General features: G+C 39.4%; 1 protein-coding gene across 1 annotated transcript; it reads right to left on the reverse strand.

The window, feature by feature from the left end:
* Positions 1 to 2,003: 2,003 nt before the first annotated feature.
* On the reverse strand, positions 2,004 to 5,966 carry pold3 (polymerase (DNA-directed), delta 3, accessory subunit). The gene is made up of 12 exons (XM_057857800.1): positions 5,806 to 5,966; positions 5,097 to 5,152; positions 4,888 to 4,987; positions 4,779 to 4,818; positions 4,564 to 4,696; positions 4,249 to 4,489; positions 4,029 to 4,101; positions 3,779 to 3,911; positions 2,717 to 2,823; positions 2,502 to 2,575; positions 2,343 to 2,427; positions 2,004 to 2,275 (listed from the first exon to the last, which is right to left on the reverse strand). Exons 1-12 carry the CDS (start codon positions 5,878 to 5,880, stop codon positions 2,085 to 2,087), a joined length of 1,308 nt encoding a protein of 435 aa, XP_057713783.1. The 5' UTR covers positions 5,881 to 5,966; the 3' UTR covers positions 2,004 to 2,084.
* Positions 5,967 to 23,195: the final 17,229 nt, after the last annotated feature.

The raw sequence follows: 23,195 nt of genomic DNA on the forward strand, positions 1-23,195 counted from the left end.
TACCTCTTCGTTAACAGTAACAACTATCACATGGAAAAATAGGGTAACATATACCCCAAAGAACTGTGGTCGATAGGTGTCAGGCGAAATGCAATGTCCAAAACCTTTTCAACTAGAAAAAAATAGCACAATTCCCAATTGTAACACCAGACGCATTTTTTTTAATGAAAATGATGTAAATCGTTTGTGCTACAACGGTTTTTTAGATACAGTATTATGGTTTTTATTGAGATATTAGTTTCCTTAGCTTAGCTCTCGCGGCTAATGGAGCGTACCAACCCTCTCAATAACAGAGGGTTGTCTTAACAAGTAGCACGATTAAAACACAAATTCGTGTCAGTTTTGCGGTAAATTGGGGGCGTGGGGTTCAGATATTAATATCGAGTGATGATCCTCTAAGCCCCTCATTAACTGCAAAATGGTTCTGAAGTGGTGCCATTCGTGTACGTCCGTGCTAGTTTTTAGGACACCCCTCTGTTAATGAGAGGGTTGGTAAGATTTATATAGTAATACAGTATTATCTTATACATCTTATAAATCAACTATTAGTAATTATCAGGTATGGCGGCACTGTGGCTTAGTGGTTAGCACATCTGCCTCACAGTTCTGAGATCAATGGTTCAATCCTGGCCTTCGGCCTTCCTGTGTGGAGTTTGCATGTACTCCCCGTGCCTGCGTGGGTTTCCTCCGGGAACTCCGGTTTCCTCCCACATCCCAAAAACATGCATGGTAGGCTGATTGAACACTCTAAATTGTCCGTAGGTATGAGTGTGTGCGTGAATGGTTGTATGTCTCCTTGTGCCCTGCGATTGGCTGGCAACCAGTTCGGGGTGTCCCCTGCCTACTGCCCGTAGTTGGCTGGGATAGGCTCCAGCACCTCCGCGACCCTCGTGAGGAAAAGCGGCATGGAACATGAATGAATGAATGAATTATCAGGTATTACCTACTAGCAATGGAGATAAATTTTACCCAATTTCATTGAGTAAGTATCTGTTGAATATAGGCCTACACATAAATATTAGGTAATTTTACCCAATTTTATTGAGTAGGTCTGTGTTGAATATATACATACACATTAGGTAAATTTTACCCAATTTCTTTAAGTATTTCATAGCTTTTTATTTCAATTACTTTATACTCAGTATATGAAATTAAATCTACCCAAAAAAGTAGATGCAAATTGTTACCTCAACTTTATTGGGTAAATTCTATAGGTTAATTTTTACAGTGCAGAGAAAAAAACATGTTTTACCACCGCTAGATACACTAAACACGCTGGAGTTAACTCGTAGCTGGTTGGAAACGTTCATGATTGTGTTTACTCACCTTTGATTTTGTATTAATCCGAAATAATATTGGAGGTATTGCCTCCTCGGCAGCTAACCTCCGCAAACATGTTTTACATGTCGGTTGGCCTTCCTCTAAGCCACGGCCATTTGTAACTTTTCTGTAGCCGAAGCATTCACATACCAGCAATTTCTTTTCCTTCGATGGTGGAAAAAAATTGGGAAAAAAAGTTTCACCTCCTCCAGCCATCATGTAGCACAGCTGACTCATTGACACTGAGCAATAACCATTGGAGGAGCGTTGAGCCTTCCAGCTAGAAGCGAGGGATTTCTCCCTGGATTTATGGTACATAAAGAATAGCTAATACCTAAGTGACGGTGGGACGGAAAATGTTTGCGGTTATGAAACAGTGACATTTTCATACCACAGTATACCTTGAAACCGGTTATCTGCACATGCCTAGTCCATACAGACAGCACCCCCCCCCCCCAAAAAAAAGTTTTGGGCCATTGTTTTTTTTTTTTTTTTTACATTGGAATTTAAAAAAACAGTTCTGCCCTTATTAATTAAAATCATTTGACTTTTGCATTTAAAAAATGTGGAAAATACAACATTTAAATTGAACAAAATTATCTTTGTTGCTCACTGTGATGTCTTGTTTAATAAAGAACTGATTTAGATTTTCCATAAGCATAAACCTAAACACAACCTAAAATCAATTGAACATCAAAACAAATGTTTATTGAGTTTTATCACAGCCATGTGAAAGTCCTGTAAAATGTGTGCGTGTATGTACATCACTTCTTTTGAAAAAATCCCATAATGGAAGCTTGTTTTGTGGCTTTGTTCTCTGTTGTTTTCTTCACACTTTTCTTCTCGTTGCTCGTTGACGTTTTGGCCCTGGCCTGATTTTTTGTCGCCTGCTTGGTGGCTGGGGCGGCTCTTTCCTCTTCTGAATAAGACTCGCTCTCGTAGCCTTTCTCCGTTACTGTGACCAAGCACCAGAATTAGAACCAAAAGCAAAAGAAAAAAATTTACATTCCTGCTTTTCCTACCAATGCAACCCTCTTCGTCCACGAAGGTTCGAGACTTCAGAACACGTCTACGCTTGCGGATTTTAGAGGTCTCAGAGTAACTTGGCTGTAAAGAAAGAAATTATTTTTCTTACTTATCCTAATTATTACAAATAAGGTAAATAAGACTTCGTTACAAACTTGTGATGCAGGTTCCTTGGCGGGCACTGGTGACACTTCTCTCACTACCGTCGGTGGTGGAGAATCTGGAATAACTGCAGACAGTTTGTATTTGTTGTTCAGTATTTGTTGAGACTCTTGTAGGAATTTCAGCATTGGCAAAATTTTGCTGGATTGGGTTGAAACATTTCAGCCCAACCAGACAGATGGGATGAATTTTAAAATGTAATTTTTACCGTCTTCGTCTTCACTGCTGTCAGACACCGGTTTCTTGATCCTTCGTCGCTTCTTCTTTTCCATCTTCTCCTCCTCGCTGTCTGAACTCTGGAGACGTTTAATTTTGCTTTGAGAAGAAGAACAAGAAAAAAAAATTTAAGTGACAAGACTAATACGCACATAACGGCATAATCTGGCTCTTTTAATGAGTGACTTCTTTAGGTCATGCCACAGTATCTCAATGGGGTTCAGGTCTGGATTTTGACTTGGCCACTCCAGAACATGTATTTTGTTCTTCTGAAACCATTCTGAAGTTGATTTACTTCTGTGTTTCGGATCATTGTCTTATTGCAGCATACATTCTCTTTTTAGCTTCAACTGTCTGACTTAGGGCCTCAGGTTTTCCCTGCAAAACATCCTGATAAACGTTTGAGTTCATTCTTCCATTACGGATTGCAAGTTGTCCAGGCCCTAAGGCAGCAAAACAGCCCCAAATCATGATGATCCCTCCAACATGCTTCAAGGTGGGGATGAGGCGTTGATGATGGTGAGCTGTTCCATTTTTCCTCCACACATGACGTTGTGTGTTACTCCAACACAATTAAACTTTGGTTTCATCAGTCCGCAAAATATTTTGCCAAAACTTCTGTGGAGTGTCCAAGTGCCTTTTTGCGAACACTAAACAAACATTTTTTTTTTTTAGACAGCAGTGGCTTCCTCCGTGAAGTCCTCCCATGAACACCATTCTTGGCAATTGTTTCACATGGTTGATGTGTGCACAGTCAGAGATATTGGACTGTGCCGGTGATTTCTGTAAGTCTTTTTCAGACACTCTAGGGTTCTTCTTTACCTCTCTTAGTATTCTGTGCTGAACTCTTGGCGTTATCCTTGGTGAACGGCTACTTTCACCTTGGGAGTGGTTTTAGTTAAAGCAGATGCTGTATTTTCATCTGTGTGATTTTGACAATGATCAGATCACATTTGATGGTGATTTTATGCAGAAATGTGAGAAATTCCAAAAGGTTCAGATACTTTTTCATACCACTGTATGTATTGTTCAGTCATTGTTCACCACCACAAACCTTCTTGAATCTTTCTTGTTCTTCGATGGTTCTACCATAACGTTTTCTTGTTTTTTTTCTGGCTGTTGCAGCTCAGCCGACGAAGGCTCTGGTGCCACTTCTTCCTCCTTCTTCACAGGTTTTTCTTGCTTCTCTGAAACCAGATAATGTACTTGATATTTTACAAATGTTTATCATTTGAAATGTGTGTTTTCCAACATTCGCCTGGAGCTGAACCTTTAAACACAAAGTAAATTACGTAATTACTTACTTGTGTTTTGGTTGCTGAAGAAGTTCATCATGTGATTGGATTTTGCTGACGCTTTACCCTTAGGGATATCCACCTTTAAATGAAAACAGAAGGGAAAATTTAAAACTTCCATTATTCTTTAAACCACTGAATGAAAATGATACTTTTTTTTTGTTTGTTGTTAAGTTAGATACTTTTAAGTTTGCGTGCGCTATTTCATCAAGGTTGCATGGAGACAAACCTCTACAGCTGCTTCCTCTGACTTGATCTCGTTGCTGATGTCTTTGCTCTTGGCTGACGCAGTTTTACCAGTGAACATTCCAATGATGCCTTTGGCTGGCTTGGCTTTAGAAGCTGTTTTGTCGCTAGCAGAAGGCTTCTTGCTCTGTTGTGGCTCCGGAACAGGAGGAGGTGGAGCTCTCTGCAAATCACGTTCTGATGAGGACATGGGAACGGCACCGGAACATCGGATGGCACTGTACCTAGAGAGAAAAAGCTAATTTGTTTGCATATATATTATTGTTTAAAGCGACAAATCCTTTTGAAATGGACATACTTGCTGCAGTTGAGCAAGTTGTCTTTGACGGCATCGTAGTCGACGGCGTATAGCGGCCCGCTGTCCCTCAGCAGAGCTTTCTGGACGCTATAAACGTGTATACTCACAATCAAACTCATTTTGGACTTAAAATCTGCATATAAAAGAAAACAAAGCAGATTAAATTAATGCACATTTTTAGTTAAGGGTAACGAACTATAGATGAACGGACACACCTTCCAGCTGCTCCTCGCGCACAAGTGACACCCTATGACTCTGATGAAGAAACAAAAATGAAAACACAATGAGAATATTAAAGTTGGAGTTAATTTTTTTTTAGCGTACCGTTTGACCGTTGTCCACACACTTTCCTGACACCAGATAAGTCGCATGGAGCTGAGCTGAGCTCTCCTTCCTTTTGTTGTCCAAGTAGTGATATAGCATCCTTAGTTAAAAAAACAACAACAAAAACATTAAAAATAGTTTTTCCCCACTTCTGTTCCCTCCACTATTAAGTTAAAAAAAAAAAAAAAAAAAAAAAAAAATGGACTCACTGTTTAGCTGTGTTGACATGCACTCCAAGAGTGCCACTCAGCCATTTATATGTCACCTGTTCATTATTAAAAAGACATATTAGTGTAAAAATACATATAACATAGAAATGTCATAAAGTCTCGTGAAAGTCAAGGTCACGATTATCATCAACATTTTGAGCCTGGATCATTCCTCTCAAAGCAGCTTGCAAAGTACCAATGTTGAGAATCAGTCATATTTATCGACCAATTATGTTAGAAACAAGCATGAATTAGGTATTAGCTTGCAAAGTAGCAAAGTTGAGAATCAGTTATATCTATGGACCAATTATGTTACAAACACAAATGGAATTAGTCTTTACTCTCCAGTATGTAGAGCCACTCGCTGAGGACGAAACACAAGTACAAAGAGCCGAATTACTCCCAAAATGCAATGTGTAGCATAAACCATTCTGTAGCTGTGTATTGTAATGAGGCAGTTATAATACAAGTCGTTTTTATAGCTTAGAGACCTTTCTAAGATTTAAACAAAACCGAATTAATCATAATCGTTTAGAACACATTTTAACATTCAAATCCATTTATTACTTGTCCTACGTACCGCCCTCGGCGAAGACAATTTATGAATGGTCTGTTTTTTCAATGGACATTCGGAAGCTCAACATGCCGATACGAACGTAGTTAAACGTTGCAAAAATTGGGAACGTAACATTCAGAAAGCCGTCCTTACTATTTTGTCGTGGTCGTTAACGTATTCGTCGATATTATCCAGATAGAGCTCGTCCATTTTGTTCATTAACTGCATTTGGAGTCGTTTTAAAATAGCGCAACCGCGCGGGAATATACTTTATTTACTTCCTGTGAAACATATCACGTGTACACGCATGCGCACTTTCCACTTCCGATATGTGCCGCCACCTATAGGAATTTGCGTTAAATGCAACCTTTCACGACTCAGACCAGGGGAGAAGGCTACTGCGCCAGGGGGTGCCCATACTTAAAATATAAAATAAAATAAAAATAATAATACTATTATGTCTGATCTTCATTTTCTGTACCTCTTATTCTTTCAAGGGTTGTGAGAGTGCTGGAGCTTATTCTAGTGGGCAGTAGGCGTGGTACAACTTGAATTGGTTGCCAGCCAATCGCAGCGCACAAGAAGACGGACAACCAATCAAGCACACACTCATACCTACGGACAATTCGAAGTGGACAGTCAACCTATCATGCATGTTTTTGGGATGTGGAAGAAAACCACAGTGTGAAGAGAAAACACGCAGGTACAGACAACATCCAAGCTTTACAAATCTAATTAATGACTTTTCTCATCTTGGCAACGCTGTTATCGTTACTGAGGCGGGAAAGATGTGCATTACTATGCGTTACTATGTTGGTTGAATGACGCCAGAAAAGTCTGAGAGAGACGGACTCACGGAGACGAGAGAGCAGCGCAGTAGTGGGGAGGAGGCAAGGGAGTTGTGACGGCGTTACAAATGCGATGCAAGGTGGCTCCAATTATACTTGACTATAGCCGATAGCCTACAAACTACGCGCACATGATGCTACGGTAGATATCATATAATATAGAACTAGATGCAAATGACAGACACGGCGGCATTGGCAACATGTATAAAGAACTCGATGCGTTATTAAACAGCCGCCATCTTAAAGCAGTAGACCTCTCAGAAAGGCTCTGTTGTGGAGAAACTTCCTTGCAGACCTATGTGTTTTTTTCTAAAATGCTCCTAAATCGGCAAAATCTTGACTTAAATCTTTCAATGATGGAACAGTTTTAAAACTTACACATGTCGAAAGTAGACAGAAGGGAACTAATGCAATAACAGGAGCAATTTTAACAACTTTAACGGTTGATTCACAACATTAAATGACTTCCACACATAGCAAAGGTTGCTATATAGTTATCGCAATATCCACAATACTCCTCTGTCTAGTTAAGTTTAGGGTAAAGAATTGGGCTTCCCAAAAACCCTTTAAACTTCACATTGTATGGCCTGTTTTTTCTTCTTTTTTTTTGTTTTTGTTTGAAAAAAAAAACAAAAAAAAACATGTAAATTATCACCAGTTACTTTGCCAAGTAACTAATTACTCTTACATCCGGGTAACTGAGTTACTAACGCAATTACTTTTTGGAAGAAGTAATTTTTAACTGTAATTAATTACTTTTTTAAAGTAAGATTAACAACACTGCTGATTGAACCCTTGATCTCAGAACTGTGAGGCAGACATACAAACCACTTTTGACCCGTGATTCTATTTTATTATACAGTATTTTAAAACTTCACACAGTTGGGTGAACTTACTGTTATATTATGAATAAAAAATAATTAGTTATGAACTTGCAGAAAGTGTTTTTTTTTCTTCTTGTTTTTCTCTAAATGTTCAAATGTAACATGGGCAATTATGCTATTGTACAAATGACTTGTGGGCTTTGAGAGGGACGACAATTGGTGTGCAGTCTTGCAGAGTATTGTATTCAAGTGACAGAAAAATACTCTACTCTGAAGGTAAATTGTTGACATTTTCATCAAGAAAATCAGTTTGGTGCTGTGTTCAAGATGGCATTTTACCTCCTACATCACTATTTATAATACTAGCCCATGCTATGTAAACTCAATGACAAAGATGAGGATATACTGCATCTGACTAAAACCATAACTTCAGAACAATTCTTCCAAAGATTCTCCCACAACAATTTTCCGTACATATTGTAACTAGTACCCACAAATTTAACTCCGATCTGTTAATGATTAATAGAGTATACATTTTATTTCTGCAAAAAAAAATATATATATAATTAATCAGCCCTGAGCCAAATAAATAGAAAATCTGGCTCTGACGATCGATGGATGTACATCACTACCTAGCCTACCAAATTTTTATTGTGATTGGTCCACAAATAACAGAGCAAAGGGAATTTTCGTTAGTGTCCAAGAAGAACAAGAAGAAAGTAAGCGATAACATGGGACCTCCCTCGGGGTGGTCTTAAAAAAAAAAAAAAAAATATATATATATATATATATATATATATATATATTTTTTTTTTTTATATATATATATATATATGTGTGTATATTTTATATGATATAGGGTATCCTGGAGGTAGATTCGAAACATCCACTTAAAATTGAAGGGTAAAAAAGTTAAAACAGGCATGAGAGTGCTCTAGCACTCTACAGGCTGCTCTTTTCCTGTCAACACATAGCCTACAGGCAGCAGAGGCAGCAATAATTCCAAAATGAATTAATAAGCCGTAATTCTAAGTTTCAAGATGACTGACAGGGGAGTAGGACTTCGAAGTTAGACTCTAGAGGAAGAAGAAGAACAACATCTACTTGAGTGGTGAATTGACAGGCCTTCAACCTGTAAAAATAATGCCAGCCATATTCACCTATTGGTTGCCATTGATGACCTTAGACAGGGAAGGCTAGCTGTGAATTACATTTGAGTTGAATTTTGATTGATTCATTGATTAATAAACATGACCTCTCTCATCATTGCAACTAACTCTTAGTTTGTTCTCCATCCATCATCTACCGCTTGATTCGGGGTCAAAATGAAGATCGGCCCGCTATGATATTAACGTCATCAGCCTATCTCTGTGTACGTCAACCCAGAAAATTGCTTTCAAACAGGGCTGCCTGTTCGAATCTCAGGATTTAAACGGAGTTCAGCGTATGTCCGAAAGGGCTTATGTCTATGGCTTTAGAAAAAGTACATTACAGTTCTGTATATGAAATAATATCATACCAGTGCTTTTAAAATGATCCAAGACATACATTAAATGCATATTACCAAATAAATAGCAAACAACAATCTGGTTGTTGTTTAGTGTACAATATTAAACATTCACAAGGCACCTCACACAAATGACTTAATTTGCTGAAAGGTTCCACACAGCAAACGAAGTAAATGCACTCGGCTAGTAAAAACGATGATAAATGCCGTTTGCCGTTCTCACGATTTTATAGGCTCACCGAGCAGCTGCTGGCATCATTTACAACATCAACTCTGCTTGTTCATCATTTTCTTCACACCTTTAACAAGAAGCCAAATATTTTGTGGACCATTTGCTCTCTTTACGCTGCTGTACGTGTAAAAAAAAAAAGACAATTTGTCATAAAGCTTTTTACACTCATTATCAGTTGATTGTAGGTTTACCTCCAACAATTTCCACCCCCTAATTTGAAGGCTTTGAAAATTAGGGTAATTCTATTGGATGTTGCCATTTCCCCTATAATTTTTGAATGTCTACTTTTTATTAACGACCACTAGAGAACTATTGTCTGTTTAGTCCATGGTTAATATCATCGAAATGTAGTTCCTGGGTAGTTTTGTGGGGCTAAAGTTCTAGGTTAGTATTTTTGAGTTGTCCTGAAAGCTTAATATGTTCCAGAATGGAATTTCTCAAAAAGTCAAATTGTCACTAAACCTTTGACTTTCATCATCGGCTTATTGGAGAATTACAGGTAGACAATTTCCTCCTTTATATTTAATGGAGGCTGTGAAAAAGTTAATTCCATTCCACGTGCTTGTAAATTGCATACGCCAGCGATTACTTCTGCGTCACCGCAGTCAGCCGAGCAAAAGAACACGGCAGCGGCAAATTAACAAGGCGCGTGAACCTTGAAATGATTCTGTTGCTAAAGAAGAAGAGCATGAGGGGGCTGAGGGGTATTTTTATTACAATTTCCACGGTGGCTTGTTAACGTTCATGACTTATTCACTAGAAATGGCCGCCATGCTTTTGTAACGGTACAATTGTAGGCTAGGAGGAAAACGGCATTGAATGCAAGATGATGAGACAATTTGACAGCGTTGGACAGAAAATGAGGAGCCACCACTGTGCTAATTAAGTCCAAAAGCTCAAAAGATTATGGTCTGGCTGGGAGCATATGTAATACGAGAAACATTGCAACTTATTGAGGCACTCGTACATCTGTAGCTACAGCATCAATTGCTTTTTTAAATTACTAATAAATGGTCATGCCCTAAATTTTTTCCAACTGATAAGGCTTTATGATCAGAATTGATAGCTCATTACTATTTTTTCCCAACAGAAATAGGAAGAAAATTACTCAATCTTGCTTCAAATTATCTGTGTAGCGGGTCAATTTGACCCATTGTAAAGTTTAAAACAGAAGAATTTAAATCATATTTTATCTTATTTTAAAACATAAAAAATGCACAACGATTATGGTATCAACTCACCTGATTTAAAGTTTAAAGTGTTCGCAACATGAACAGCCACCACTCACAGTCATGGTTGCCTCAACTTCCCATCATGCATTTCGATCGTGACGGGCGTGTCATAACTACGCCAGAGCAAACGAAACCGCAGTCGCGCATGCTAAAACAATAGACAAACAACACGAGCGCTGACGCCAGCTTGCCAGGCAGAAGTTATGAATGACAGCGATTGATTTTCAACGCACGTCGGACTTTGAAGTGAAGACAGCAGCCAGATTTGTATGGGACAGAGATCGTGAGTTTTTAACCCTGAAAAATAACCCACTACAATGGCACAACCTGCTGGAGATATTGTTTCCACGAAACGCAGTCTACTTAAACATGAACATGTGGATCAGTTGATCTTCCTCAAGAAAAATCTGCCCTTCAAAAAAGATATGGACAGTGATGAGGAATAAAAATGTGGAAGCACAGGCATAAGTGAATGACTTTGCTGTATATAAGGTTAAAATAATGATTATTGACCTATCTGGCTAAAATGCCATGTTTTTATTCCCCCAATTATACCAGAGGTAAAGAATAATAGCATTATGCTTTATTTATTATCTATTTATTATGATAACACTAGCAGATTAAAAAAAAAAAATTCTAGAACTCCTGCATATAATTGTAGTTTGTAAGATGTTTACGTTGAAAGGTTGCACATGTGTTCAAAACACCAGGAAATACAGAGATTGAATTACTGCACTTTATTGTTGTCTGTCACTGGAGTTTTATTTTATTATCAATCCCAGCTAACAAAATGATGGTCATCTAGTTGGCCTTATTTTTTTTTTTCATGTCTCAAAAATAAACATACATTGGTATGAACTTTTGTTGTTTAATTTTGCTTGTTGAAATTTGGTCTTTTTTATCCGTTTAAAATACTGTAAGAACAAACAACAAATGTTTACTATCGTATCATTTTCACACTGTATCGAACCGTATCGTTCTTAAACTGAATCGAATCGTATCGAATCGCTCTCCCTTAAAAATGTATCGTTTTTGAATCGAATTGTAACTTGTGTATCTAGATACATATCGAATCGGCTTCATGCCAGAGATTCCCAACTCCCTACTAAATATCTCATCAACCCAGCGATATGATAATCACACCCGAAGTGCGTGAATGCCCTCTACTGGCTAACTCAGAACCTTCCGGCAATAATAAGTCCGCAATCCATTAGAATCATCCCCGAGGGGGGAAGAAAAATCGGTATCAATGCATATCTATACCAAGAATACACCTACCAAAATCAATTCTGACCCACCGATGAATAACGGAGGAGCAGCTATACCAATTAGTGTCCTCACCAAGAATAAAAACCAAGGCCAATAAGAACAAAGCGACTGAGAACTTGAGCCCTCCCCCAGCCCCCAGTCTTCTGAAAAGCTAAAAAAAAAAAAGCAGAAAAATACTCATATAAGATTAAATCTTTCTTCAACGTTTTCATTATTAGCCATTGTTTTGTGTTGCGGGTTTTATTGACGGCTGCATATAGGTTACTTGGGAGTATTTTTTTGTTCTTCTTGACTGGTAGGCTTGCACTCGGTGTTGATGGCTTGAGGAAAAACCTCAACATGAATGTCCAATTCATTTGATGTGCGGATGGAAAAATGGTCACTGACTCTCCAAGGGCCCCATTACCGGATGTTCTTTTTTGCAGTAAAATGAACTTTAACTTGCAGCCAATAAGAGGCGACATCATCGATTTATTTGAAGCTCACAACAGCTTTTTGGTGCCGTTTGTGGCTTGAGTAACAACACAACCTTCACTCAGTCAGCTCTCTGAAGCATCAACAAATCAATAAGCGCGCGGACGTAATCACACGCAACCATGCAGGCGAGCACTATCATGACCTTTCTTAGAAAAGGACCTGCAAGGAAAAAGTTACATGCAATTTATGGATGTCCTATTACAACCATGTATTTCCACTTTGTGGTATGAAACAGTTTTTTTTTTCTGTCCGTGGCTTTTTTTTGAGGGGATGATTTTGCATTTAATCCCACATAATTTCACCTCAGCGTCTGCGTATTCACAGTAGTAAATTTTGATTCTGGCAAAACTTAATCTGCATGCTGGCTGGGCGAGCGGCCTTGGTTATGGCCTTCCGCTCAGGCAGCCGTTGAATTTGTTTGCGAAATCTGGATTCAAGGAGGCTATTTTGCCGTCGGAGCCGTGTCTGTTTGAAGAGATCCAATCCTCCAACTCATCAAGATGTTGATTTGAGGGATTCCCGCAGCAAAGTGCTGCAAAATGATGCCCTGCAATCACATCCGTGGATGGAATGAACCACATTTAACATATCTATTACGCCTGTCCGGGAGGCAGATACCTGTTCCGTGCTGACAAACGTGTTATCATCCTGTGCAGAGAGATTGTAAATGTTGACGGCAGCATTGAAATGTGCAGCATAACGCAAATGTTATTTATTTGCTTTTTACTGCCAAACGCCAACACATCCCTCATAAAAGAAGCCATCAAGCAGCGTTTTAAACTTTGGAAGCAATCAGAGTGTATCGCCGTCTGATGGAAAAACATGTAATGACAATTACTGGAGCAACAAATAAAACTTTTACTGCTACATAGTTTATAGAAATTAAAAAAATGTATATCCGTTACATCAAAGTTTGAAATAGTTTTCCTTCCAGAATTTAAACTTTTATCAATTGAGTTAAGGTGGGCGACTGGACATATATGGAATCATTTTATTATTATTACAGGGAATCACAAGAAAATAATGTACAGTGAGGAGATGTATTGTACGCCATGTGATTTTGCAAGTTCACCCACTTAGAAAATAGGTAAAGGTCTGACATTTCAGTCATAGATGCGTTTCCACTCATACAGACATAATCTAAAAAAATCCAGAAATCAGATTGTATGATTTTTTTCAATAATTTATTTGTAAATCACTGGTGTTCATAAGCATCTGTACCCCTGAGAATCAGGAATAAGTATGACACTCAAAGAGTTGTCAGTCTACCTTAAAAAAATATCCACCTTTACCCCATGAGTAATCACCCACCCACCACCCATTTGAGCTCAATATTGTCACATTTGCATCCCACAGTCAGTCATAATCCACCTGCTACCAAGGGCAAGACCGGAGACCTTCGAAAGACACCAGAGAAAAAAAAGTTTCGCTCCACAAATCTGGAAAAGGCTATGGAACAATTGGAAAGCAGCTTCGTGAGAATATATCAACAATAGCAGCAATTGTTAGAAAATGGAAAAGGCTAAACATGACTGATAATCAGTGTTGGGCACGTTGCTTTAAAAAAGTAATTCATTATAGTTACTCACTACTTCTTCCAAAAAGTAACTGAGTTAGTAACTGAATTACTCCATAGTAAAAGTAACTAGTTACCAGGGAAAGTAATTATTTCCGTCACTTTAAAAAGAAGTTGCTCTATGTCAAAGAATTTGAAAATTTCTGGGCAGTATTCGAGTCATTTGAATAGAGAACAGACAGGTAGTTGTGTTATAGAACCTTGTAATATTTATTGCACCTCACCAGCAACAGATTTATCCTACGCTTGAAGTGCAACAAAAATAAACTGTAAACTATAATAAAATAACAATCAGCAGTATAACATAAAGCAATATAAAGTGAGTTTAAACAATTAAATCTCTCACAACCTGAGACAACTGGTCAAGTAGACATAGCCTATTGTGCTTCAAGTATTTAGACTTGAAATTGTGTTTAAATCTCCACCTTGTAAAGGACAAATTTTCCTCTGAATGCTCTGCCACCATATCCCTCTGCATCTGTTTTGCGTGTGTGTGTTTGCCGCATGTGCTGTTCCGGTTTGTGAGTGAAAACACAGGCTCTGATTGGCTTACCATGACACATGACTCTAACCCTCAGCCAATCACAATCACTTCCATCGCATCTATCCAGGTGGTGCATTCAGGTAGCCTAGTCCCCCTACTCCTCCCGTCACCCTCAAAGCGTCTGCCGTCCTCAAGATGGAAGCAGCATTCTTGCTGGCTGACAGCGGGGGATGGGAACGAGGCTAGCATTCAAGTGTAGCAGAAACAGAAACGTTAGCAAGCTTTGGAAAGCATTGTCCAATTGAATGAGCAGGGACAAACAGCCTGGAGTCATATCAAGTACGTGCTGTAATATTCTGATACAGAATTATCTGAGGCACCCTAAAGTGCACGCGGCGCCAATATTGTTTTGCTCACATGATGCAGGAGTGAGTTAGAGACACGGCCTGCTGAGAGCCGTATATTTGTGTTAATGTTGAAGTTATATGTGCTATTAAAGAAACAGTGCCAGCACGACCTGTGTGGTATATACTTGCTAAGAAAAAGCACAAAACAAAACACGTGCGCTATTCTTGAACCTGAACGCACCCCAAGTCTTGGATGACAAATAAACAGAGCAGACTCGCTACGGCTGGTAGTTTCTTCAATTTATTCAGCGTAAGTAACGCACCGCTTTTGACCGTCAGTAATGGTAATGGCGTTGTAACGGCGGAAAAAATAATTATTTAGATTAACCCGTTACAGAAAAAAATAACGCCGTTATGTACTGGCGTTATTTATAACGGCATTATTCCCAACACTGCTGATAATCTACCTCGAACTGGGGCTCCATGTAAAATCTCTCCTCATGCGGCATCATTCATGATGAGAAAAGTGAGGGCTCAGCCTAGAACTACACAACAGGAGCTGGTCAATGACCTGAAGAGAGCTTGATGCACTTGGGTGCAATGTTTTAAAATCATGCATTGCTCAGATGGCTCCCCTGCATTGCTCAGAAGGCTCCCCTGTTGAAGCCAGTACATATGAAGGCTCGTCTGATGTTTGCCAGGTTTGTCAGGTCATGGGGAAAAGTCCTGTGGTCAGATGAGACCAAAGTAGAACTTTTTAGTGCAAACTTTACTTGTCGTGTGTGGGGGAAAAAGAAGGCTAGTACAATCCCAAGAACACCATCCCCACTGTGAAGAATGGGGGTGGAAACCTCATGCTTTCGGGCCTGTTTTTGGCAAAGGGGACAGGACGACTGTACTGTATAAGCAGAGGAAGAATGGTGTAATGTATTGTAAGATTTTAAGCCACAACACCCTTCTCTCAGTCAGAGACTTAAAGATGAGTCGAAGCTGGCTCTTCCAACATGAAAATGATCAGAAGCACACAGCCAAGCTGACCAAGGAGTGAGTGCGTAAAAAGCATACCAAGGTTCTGGAGTGGCCTAGCCAGTCTCCAGACCACAATCCAACAGAATATCTTTGGATGGAGCTGAAACCTGACATATCTAGATAAGATTTGAGTGGAGGAATGGACCAAAATCGCTATTTTCATATTTGAAAACCTGCTGAAGAGCTACAGAAAGCGTCTGACCGTAATTGCAAACAAAGAGTTCTGCATTAAATATTAGCACTGATTTTCTCAGGGGTACACACTTATAAACCCCAGTAAATTACAAATAAATTATTGAAAAATCATACAATGTGAGTTGCGGATTTTTTTTTTTACATTATGCCTCTTTAAGTGAAAATGCATCTGTGATTGAAATTTCGGACCAATAACTATTTTTTAAGTGGGTGAACTTGCAAAATCACAAGGAGTGCAAATACTTCTGCTCCTCACTGTATATCTATTTTGTGATGCTAAACTCGATATGACAAATTTGGCTCAGTCATAGTGATGTTGAGGTGACCTCATACATTTGGGTGGCAATTGATTGCCTTTTAAACATATACATAACTCCCCACCAACTGTACTATATCTTAACTTATTGGCTGACATTGACTGTGACATACATCCAATTCATATGAGATGAGAGGGCTGGCAGTCATTATTTACTGCCAGCCAGCATTTCAAATGGATTTGATATCCAAAGCCTCACATAGAAAACATGATCTTTATATCCATTTCCAGATCCTTTTGTCCACCCTTAGCTTAGTTTTTTCCAAATCTTGTCCGTCATGTCACTTTCAAAAAGCCAAAAGTTTGAGATTCACACAAAATGTGTTCCTTTGTGAAAACTTTGTCGCTGGAAAAGCCAAACAACACCTCGAGTGGCTCACAAATGCAAATTTCTGAAGAAGTGAGGAGGAAGGAGACAATGTCCTTTTGTTCGGTGAGAGGCACCAAGCGGACGCCTATGCCGTCTCGTTGCTAACAGATTGTGTTCTTGAGTTAAAGCGGCTTCAAGGTCGATGGGGAACTCTCTTTCGCTCGCACGCGTGTCGTTAAGTGGAATCTCACGCATCGTTAAAATGACACCTTTACAAACACACCTGGACATAGTGATTTTAACCTACAACTTAAGATTCAGGTAGTCAGCAGTCGCTTGGGAAGGATTCTTGTGGTGACTGGAAGTGAAGTGACTGGACTTTAGATTTCATTTTTGATTGATAGTTTAGTGTTTAAATCTGTGGAGACAATTGGCACAGCACACAAACAGGAAAATGTTCTCCCATTTGTGAAGCATGTTTGTGGGAGCTTCATGATGTGTATGCGCTTTGGTACACCAGCAATGGAGGAGTTAATTTAGACGTTGATTAAAGTGATCCTTCATTGCCAATCCTCCCAGTTCAAATTGATTGGATCGCAGGGGCGTTACCGGGGGGGGGGGGCAGCAGTGGGCAGTGCCCACCCACGGACATGCTCTGCACACCCAAAGAAAACTGGATGTATTACTAACGGCAGTCTGGCAACCGTGTATGGTATCCCATTCATATAGCACTGATATGTTCTAAATTTTAACCTTTGCGTAGTTACCTCCTCTTTCACCTTAAAAAAAAAAAAAGATAGATTTAAAAAAATGTTGGTTTTGTTCCTAGGGGGTGCTACACACATTTACGCATATTTTTAATTTTTTAAATTAAATTAAAAAAAAATTTTTTTTTTTTACATTTGATCAAAGTTTTCACCAGTGTTCACCTGGCCGTTGACTTTGGTGAGTTTTTAAGCATTCTGAGGGGGTCAAAGTAGGGCTCAAAGCGTCGGCGTGACAAAGAATGACTGCTAGGGGGCGCTACATAGTGTATTTGGAATTTGTCTTTACACGGTATCAAAGATTGTCTTGACCTGCCTGCCGATTTTGGTGCATTTTGAAGCATTCTAAGGAGGTCAAATTGAGCTGAAAGGGGCTGCGGAACAAAGAATAACTATGATAATAATAATAATAAAACCGAGGAACCACAGTAGGTTACCTAAAAAAAATCATTATCACCTGTGTGTCCATACTGTTCAGTTATGGATGTGTTCTAAGTCAAATAAAATCAAATCAACTTTTATTTGTTTGGACCAAATCACAACAACAGTTATCTGAAGGAGAAAACAAAACATGTTATAAGGTGCAGTAGCCCTACGCTGGATTTCGACCTACTTGAGCATTGTAGCCCAGGAAAGACTAATGCCCACCCACACCCGACGTCCTGGTAACACCACTGATTGGATGACAGTGGCAGTGAATGAGTTGATATAAAAGTACTGTGTAAGGCCTCTTTTGGATTCTTTATTTTATGATAAAGACATTTCCTCTCTCAACCTTGCTTTGCACTCCCAATTTTGTGCCTCTCATTTGAAATCAGACTGAAGATGAGAAGGGATATTAAAATAGCTGCTTTAGTTGTTACTTTTGTCGTCCCGTGCTCTTACACCTGATGTAAACGTTGTCGTCGTTGTCGTGTTTGCACCCAGTACGGCGTGACTCTAGATGCAGGGGATTAGTGTGAGCTAAACTTGCCCCAAGATGCTAAAATGAATGCATCTCGTTTTAATACCAAATTTCCAGCCATTGCCACTGTGAAGTTAGGGAGAGCTTCAGTCTCTGGGCTCAATGTCATACATTCTTCCATGTGTTGCTAAAAAAGAATTGCTTATGCTGGTGGGCTCTTATGCAAGCTATGTTGTGTTTTCATACGGATTTTTTCACGGTTTTTGAGCCACTGAGGACAAGAGTGGGCTAAACTAGTTCTTGCAGTGTTTAAGTCAAGTATAAAAATAGATTGCTTGTTCAAATTAAGGTTTTCTCACATTTTGGGGTTCCCGGTCCTTCATTGAAGTCAGCAAACTCTGGGTCCAACCTGTATTTTTGAGACCGCAGCGGCAATTACAATGGTGTACGCAGCACGTCACTTTTGCTCATTAATATTCATGACGTTAGCAACTGTTGCTAGACGGGTCAAGCTCGCGTTTCCCGAATGCTAAATGCATGGAAATAGTGTACGAACAAGATTTTACTGAGCTAAACCGACCAATTCTGTCCAGAAATGACTGGTGCCAAATTCACTGGTAAAGATGTGGAAGAACATACAATTGTTCAGTTAAAGAGATGGCTTGAGTGTCGAGGGCTGACAAAGACGGGAAAAAGAGCCGACCTGATCCAGAGTTAGCTTTTTTATTGACACCTTTCTCTTGTGTGCATTGCCTTACGTCACTGTCAATGACATTCTCCTGTTTGAACAATCTATCTTTTACGACCATATGCCCTGTCTTTCTTATATATGATATCCTCTGGTTGTCTTACGTCTCTGACCGTTCTTTGGGGTAATTTGCATTGCTGCTCAGTGACAGCCAATGAACACTCATTTTTTCCTTAATAACAAATCTTAATTCTATAAATTATTGACACTTCCCTCTTGCTAAAGTTGTTTTTTTACAACAGTAAAGGTAACAACAGTGGCAATCAGATACCATTTTAATTTTTTTCTGGTCATTCTTAGTCAGACAGAAGCAGCATGGCAAAATGCCACGCTACAAAATAAGTAAAAATATCAAAATGGCTTACCTCTTCATCATCTGTAGGACCATGGCCCCCAACAAAATGTTTACTGCATATGAAATGTGAATTGCTTAGCCTTGCTGGTGTTAAACTGGTCTTTTGGACATCCGCGCATCCATTCTTCACATTTTTCCTTTGAGTTTTTGGCTTCGGAAAACGTATGAAGAAAACATCCTTCATATGTCGTTATGTCTAGAGTCATTTCTACAAGTTCCATAGCAGCAGTGTTTACTCGGCATGTTTTCTTTTTGAAAGATTACCGGCAGAAAACAAGCAGTAATAACATGGATTGTATGTGAAGGCGTCGTCCATGTTGACATACTTTCAAGTTTTGATGGTGACGTCACGGTCTAAAAATAGCATTCCTGCAGTACGCTTTTCCACGATGAGGGAAAACAGGGAAAATCAGGCTAGTGAACTTGGTGTGCTCTCCTAGCAAAAGTTATTAGCACATGAGCTAAGCTAAAGTACTAATGTGAGTCCACTAATGTCAGTATTATTAACGCAATTATTAACTATACGACATATTACAAGACCTACATTGTTTTTTTTTTAAATTAGCATCATGAATCATTATTAATATTTACCAAATATATATATTAAAGATGCACGATAATATCGGTTACTGATAATTATCGGCCGATAATGGCAATTATGACGTCACACAGATAATCCAGATGAAAAAAAAATTCAACCGATAATGCAATCCGATAATTATATACTTGATTTAGCCTCCAAATGTGCGCAAACGAAGCAGTTTTGTCCACTTCTCCGCTGCCGCCTCCTCAACCCCTCCTCTTTCTGAAGCCCCTGAGGGGGGAGGGGTTGAGGAGTATGGCGTCATAGAGGAGGCGGAGTTACACAACAGAGTTGAGGCAATATTATGGTGGATCTCATTAACGTGGGTTGTTTTCCGTGTGGTAAACAAACGTCGCTCTCGCCATCTGCAAAACATGCACTGCAGAAGTTCCTCGAGGCGGAAAGAAAGAGTCCTTATTCAACACCATTTGGTTTGTTTAGGAATGCAGCCCAAAGCCGGTGGTAAACGCCATCTAAAGCTAAACACTGGCAAGGAGAACAATAGTCGACAAGTAGCCGTCTTCCGACGGAGCCCGCCGCTCTGGCCGGTCCGACAGGCCGCCAGCGGGGCGGGCAGGTGGGATCTCTGGCGAACCCCCCGGTTTCTCGAGCTGTCCCCCACGGCGTGCAGGACGCGAGGCGCGCACCTCCGTCCGGAGCAGAGCCATGCCCCGAATACGCCTTGGCGAGACGGCCGGGGCGTGCGGATATAACACTGGTAAGAACGTAGCTGCCGCCGCCACTCATCTCCGGTTCAACTCATTGTGCACTACGGTGGCCGGATGGACTGAAGGGCACACGCGGGAGGGGATGCCGGACGAGAGACGTTTTTTTGCCGAAGTGACCAGAGAGCCCAAGCAATAAATTAGCAATAAATTAAATTTTTGCACAGTAATATTTTCTCTTGTGTATACTTAAAATTTTACATTAATCTTCTAATAGAATTATCGGCTTGACATTATCGGTTATCGGTTGGAATGAGGAATAAATTATCGGTTATCGGTATCGGTTTTAAAAAATGTATTATCGTGCATCACTTACACATACTTTTTGGGGAGGAATAGATTTGTTTCCCTGTCATCGGGTATTGGGTACACAAATATTGTAATACAACTTTGATATAGCAGTAACTTGTACACTGTCTTGTCTCAAATTTTGTTGAATAGCTTGCTCCAATTTTCCAAATATTCACTCCCATGAAAAACCTGCCAAAGTCATCCGCGTGGGTGACATTTAGGACGTGGTGTACCCGTCAATCAATGGTTTGAAGCAATGTAGCCATCAATCAATTTTCTAAAGCAATTATCCCTCTGCCTAATTTAGCTGCTTTTGATTGGCGGCTAATTAACAGCACATGGCACTGAACACTCTCAAAACAAAACCCCCAAAAGATTAAAAATAAAAAAGAAAAGCAGTAAACCTTCAAAGGCAAAATCCCTCCCGGCCCCTTTGAGTTGCTACGGCAACAGAGTCCGGGGACACATCCTTCCTGGGCGTTTAACATCCGATCATCACCTGTCACTAACTCAAAATTCGGAATTGTGAATGAGCAGTGAATGCGTCCTGGAGAAAGGCGAGCGCCTCCTTCTGCTCCTTTCATTCTTTTTATCTGGCCTATATAGAAAAGTGCTCATTGAATCACATTTAAACGACTCGTATCAATGACCCAATAATGAGGAATGCATTTTTACTGTGGTTGTCAGATGAAGCCAGCAGCCAGCTTGAGGCGGGCAGCAGGTTTGCTACACATGAGTTCTTTTGTTAAACTCTGCTCAACTGACACAATATAAAAGATTTTATTTTGTATGTAAAAGTAAAAAAAAATAAAATAGTTATTCTGTTTTTATACAGCAAAAGTATAAATTAATTTAAAGGAAAAAAATCAAGGAAAGAGTATTTTCAAAGGCACAAGAATAGTTTCTAATATTTTATAATATTTTAAAGTATTTTAGGTATCTATTTTTGGTATTAAAAAAATAGTCAGTTCTTTTAGTGTTGTTTGAAGTATCACTTACACATTTGAAAAATGAGGGGGGAAAAGTAATTTTATTTTAGGAAGAATATTTTTTTTATTGAAAAATGTATTTGATGTTCAGAACAAACAAACACAAATAAATCTAATTCTATTTTTTCGTAGATTTTTTATCATATTTTATACATGTCACAATTCTCAAAGATTCTTTTTTTCCCTGTTAGATTATCCGTATGCATGTATGGGATGTCCTGATCGCATATTTTTGCACCCAAGTCCGAGTCACCGGATTTTGAGAACCTGCCGATACCGAGTCCCAATCCAGAATGAAAAAAAGTCTTTTTATTTTTTGTTCGAACAAAAGTTCCCAACATGCTACAGTGCTGTACTGTATACAATACTTCCTCTTCCGCATTTGCAGAGTATAAAATATACATATTTTTGCTTCTTTTGGCAATGCCATTGTATTCCCGGATCATGTTGTTACTTTATAGCCTTGAAAAAATACAAAATTTTGATTAAAAATCCAAATCTTTTTCACCTGACTCCTATCCTCTGAAAAATAGCCCGATTTGCCTGATTTCTGATCGTATGATCGGATCGGGGACATCCCCAATCTAATTATAAACATTGGGTTTTTCAGGGAAAAAAATATCACATTTCTTGATGGAAGGCTGAAAATCTTGTTGATCAAATATGATACATATGGAGCTTTATTTAATTAATTACAGGGGAAAAAATGTGTTTTAATGTTTTTTCAATTCCGAATAGCAATACCAACTAGGCCTGCAAGCAGGACTGAACGGGCCCTCGCAATCTAGCGCAATTCGGACGTCACGCAACTCGGACAGTGTGCAGGTCAGGGTGGTGGCAGATCGTCCTCTCTAATCATCTCATTAGAACCTAACATGCTCGAAAGTCGCCTCTTTACATTCACACACCTAAGAGATACAAACCCCTATTGGAGAGAGTACTACAAAGAAGAAGCGAATAAAGGGTCGTCACGGCAACAGACAGAGACATGTGGACATGGGCCGTAAAATAAGTATTTCAAAAGGTCTTGAAACTACAACTGAAAAGAACTGGACATATATTAGAAAAATGAGTGACTTTCTATTGCCACTAGTTGGCACTGTAGGGATGATGCAAATGACCCCTACAGGACCCTTCAGAGTATGACTCAACAAGCACGAGATGTTTGGCGCAGATATGTTGTAGAAGTTATGACTGTTCAAAACTTATGGTGAGACGCAATGGCTTCAGTCATTTTCACTTCTCCTGTTGGACTCTTCAGCTTCAACCAAACCTCAGTATTTTTCATCAGGCATCTGAACACATGTCTTATGCCTCCCCTGACGCAGGTTTCAGGTGAATATATTTTTTTTCTTGGCGGAGGAGCCTGTGTAGTAAAAAACGGCATTTCCTGTTCCCACTAGGTGGCGCTAGGCCTAATGGGTAATGTTTCAATGCACTCGTGTTAAGGGTGGGATCCCGCACATACATGCCAGATATGAAAAAGATTGAACGTTGTGTCAAGGAGCTATTAGTCTTTTACTGAATTTGTCATTTTG

This window comes from Corythoichthys intestinalis, chromosome 14 (genome assembly GCF_030265065.1).
Source record: "Corythoichthys intestinalis isolate RoL2023-P3 chromosome 14, ASM3026506v1, whole genome shotgun sequence".
NCBI lineage: Eukaryota > Metazoa > Chordata > Actinopteri > Syngnathiformes > Syngnathidae > Corythoichthys > Corythoichthys intestinalis.

Bases quoted from the DNA above. Each gene is read 5' to 3' on its own strand.
- pold3 (XM_057857800.1), bottom strand. From the start codon at position 5,880: ATGCAGTTAATGAACAAAATGGACGAGCTCTATCTGGATAATATCGAC. The intron at 4,988-5,096 runs GTGAGTCCATTT...TTTTTAACTAAG, and splicing joins CATGTCAACACAGCTAAACA to GATGCTATATCACTACTTGG. The intron at 2,428-2,501 runs GTTTGTAACGAA...CTTTCTTTACAG, and splicing joins CCAAGGAACCTGCATCACAA to CCAAGTTACTCTGAGACCTC.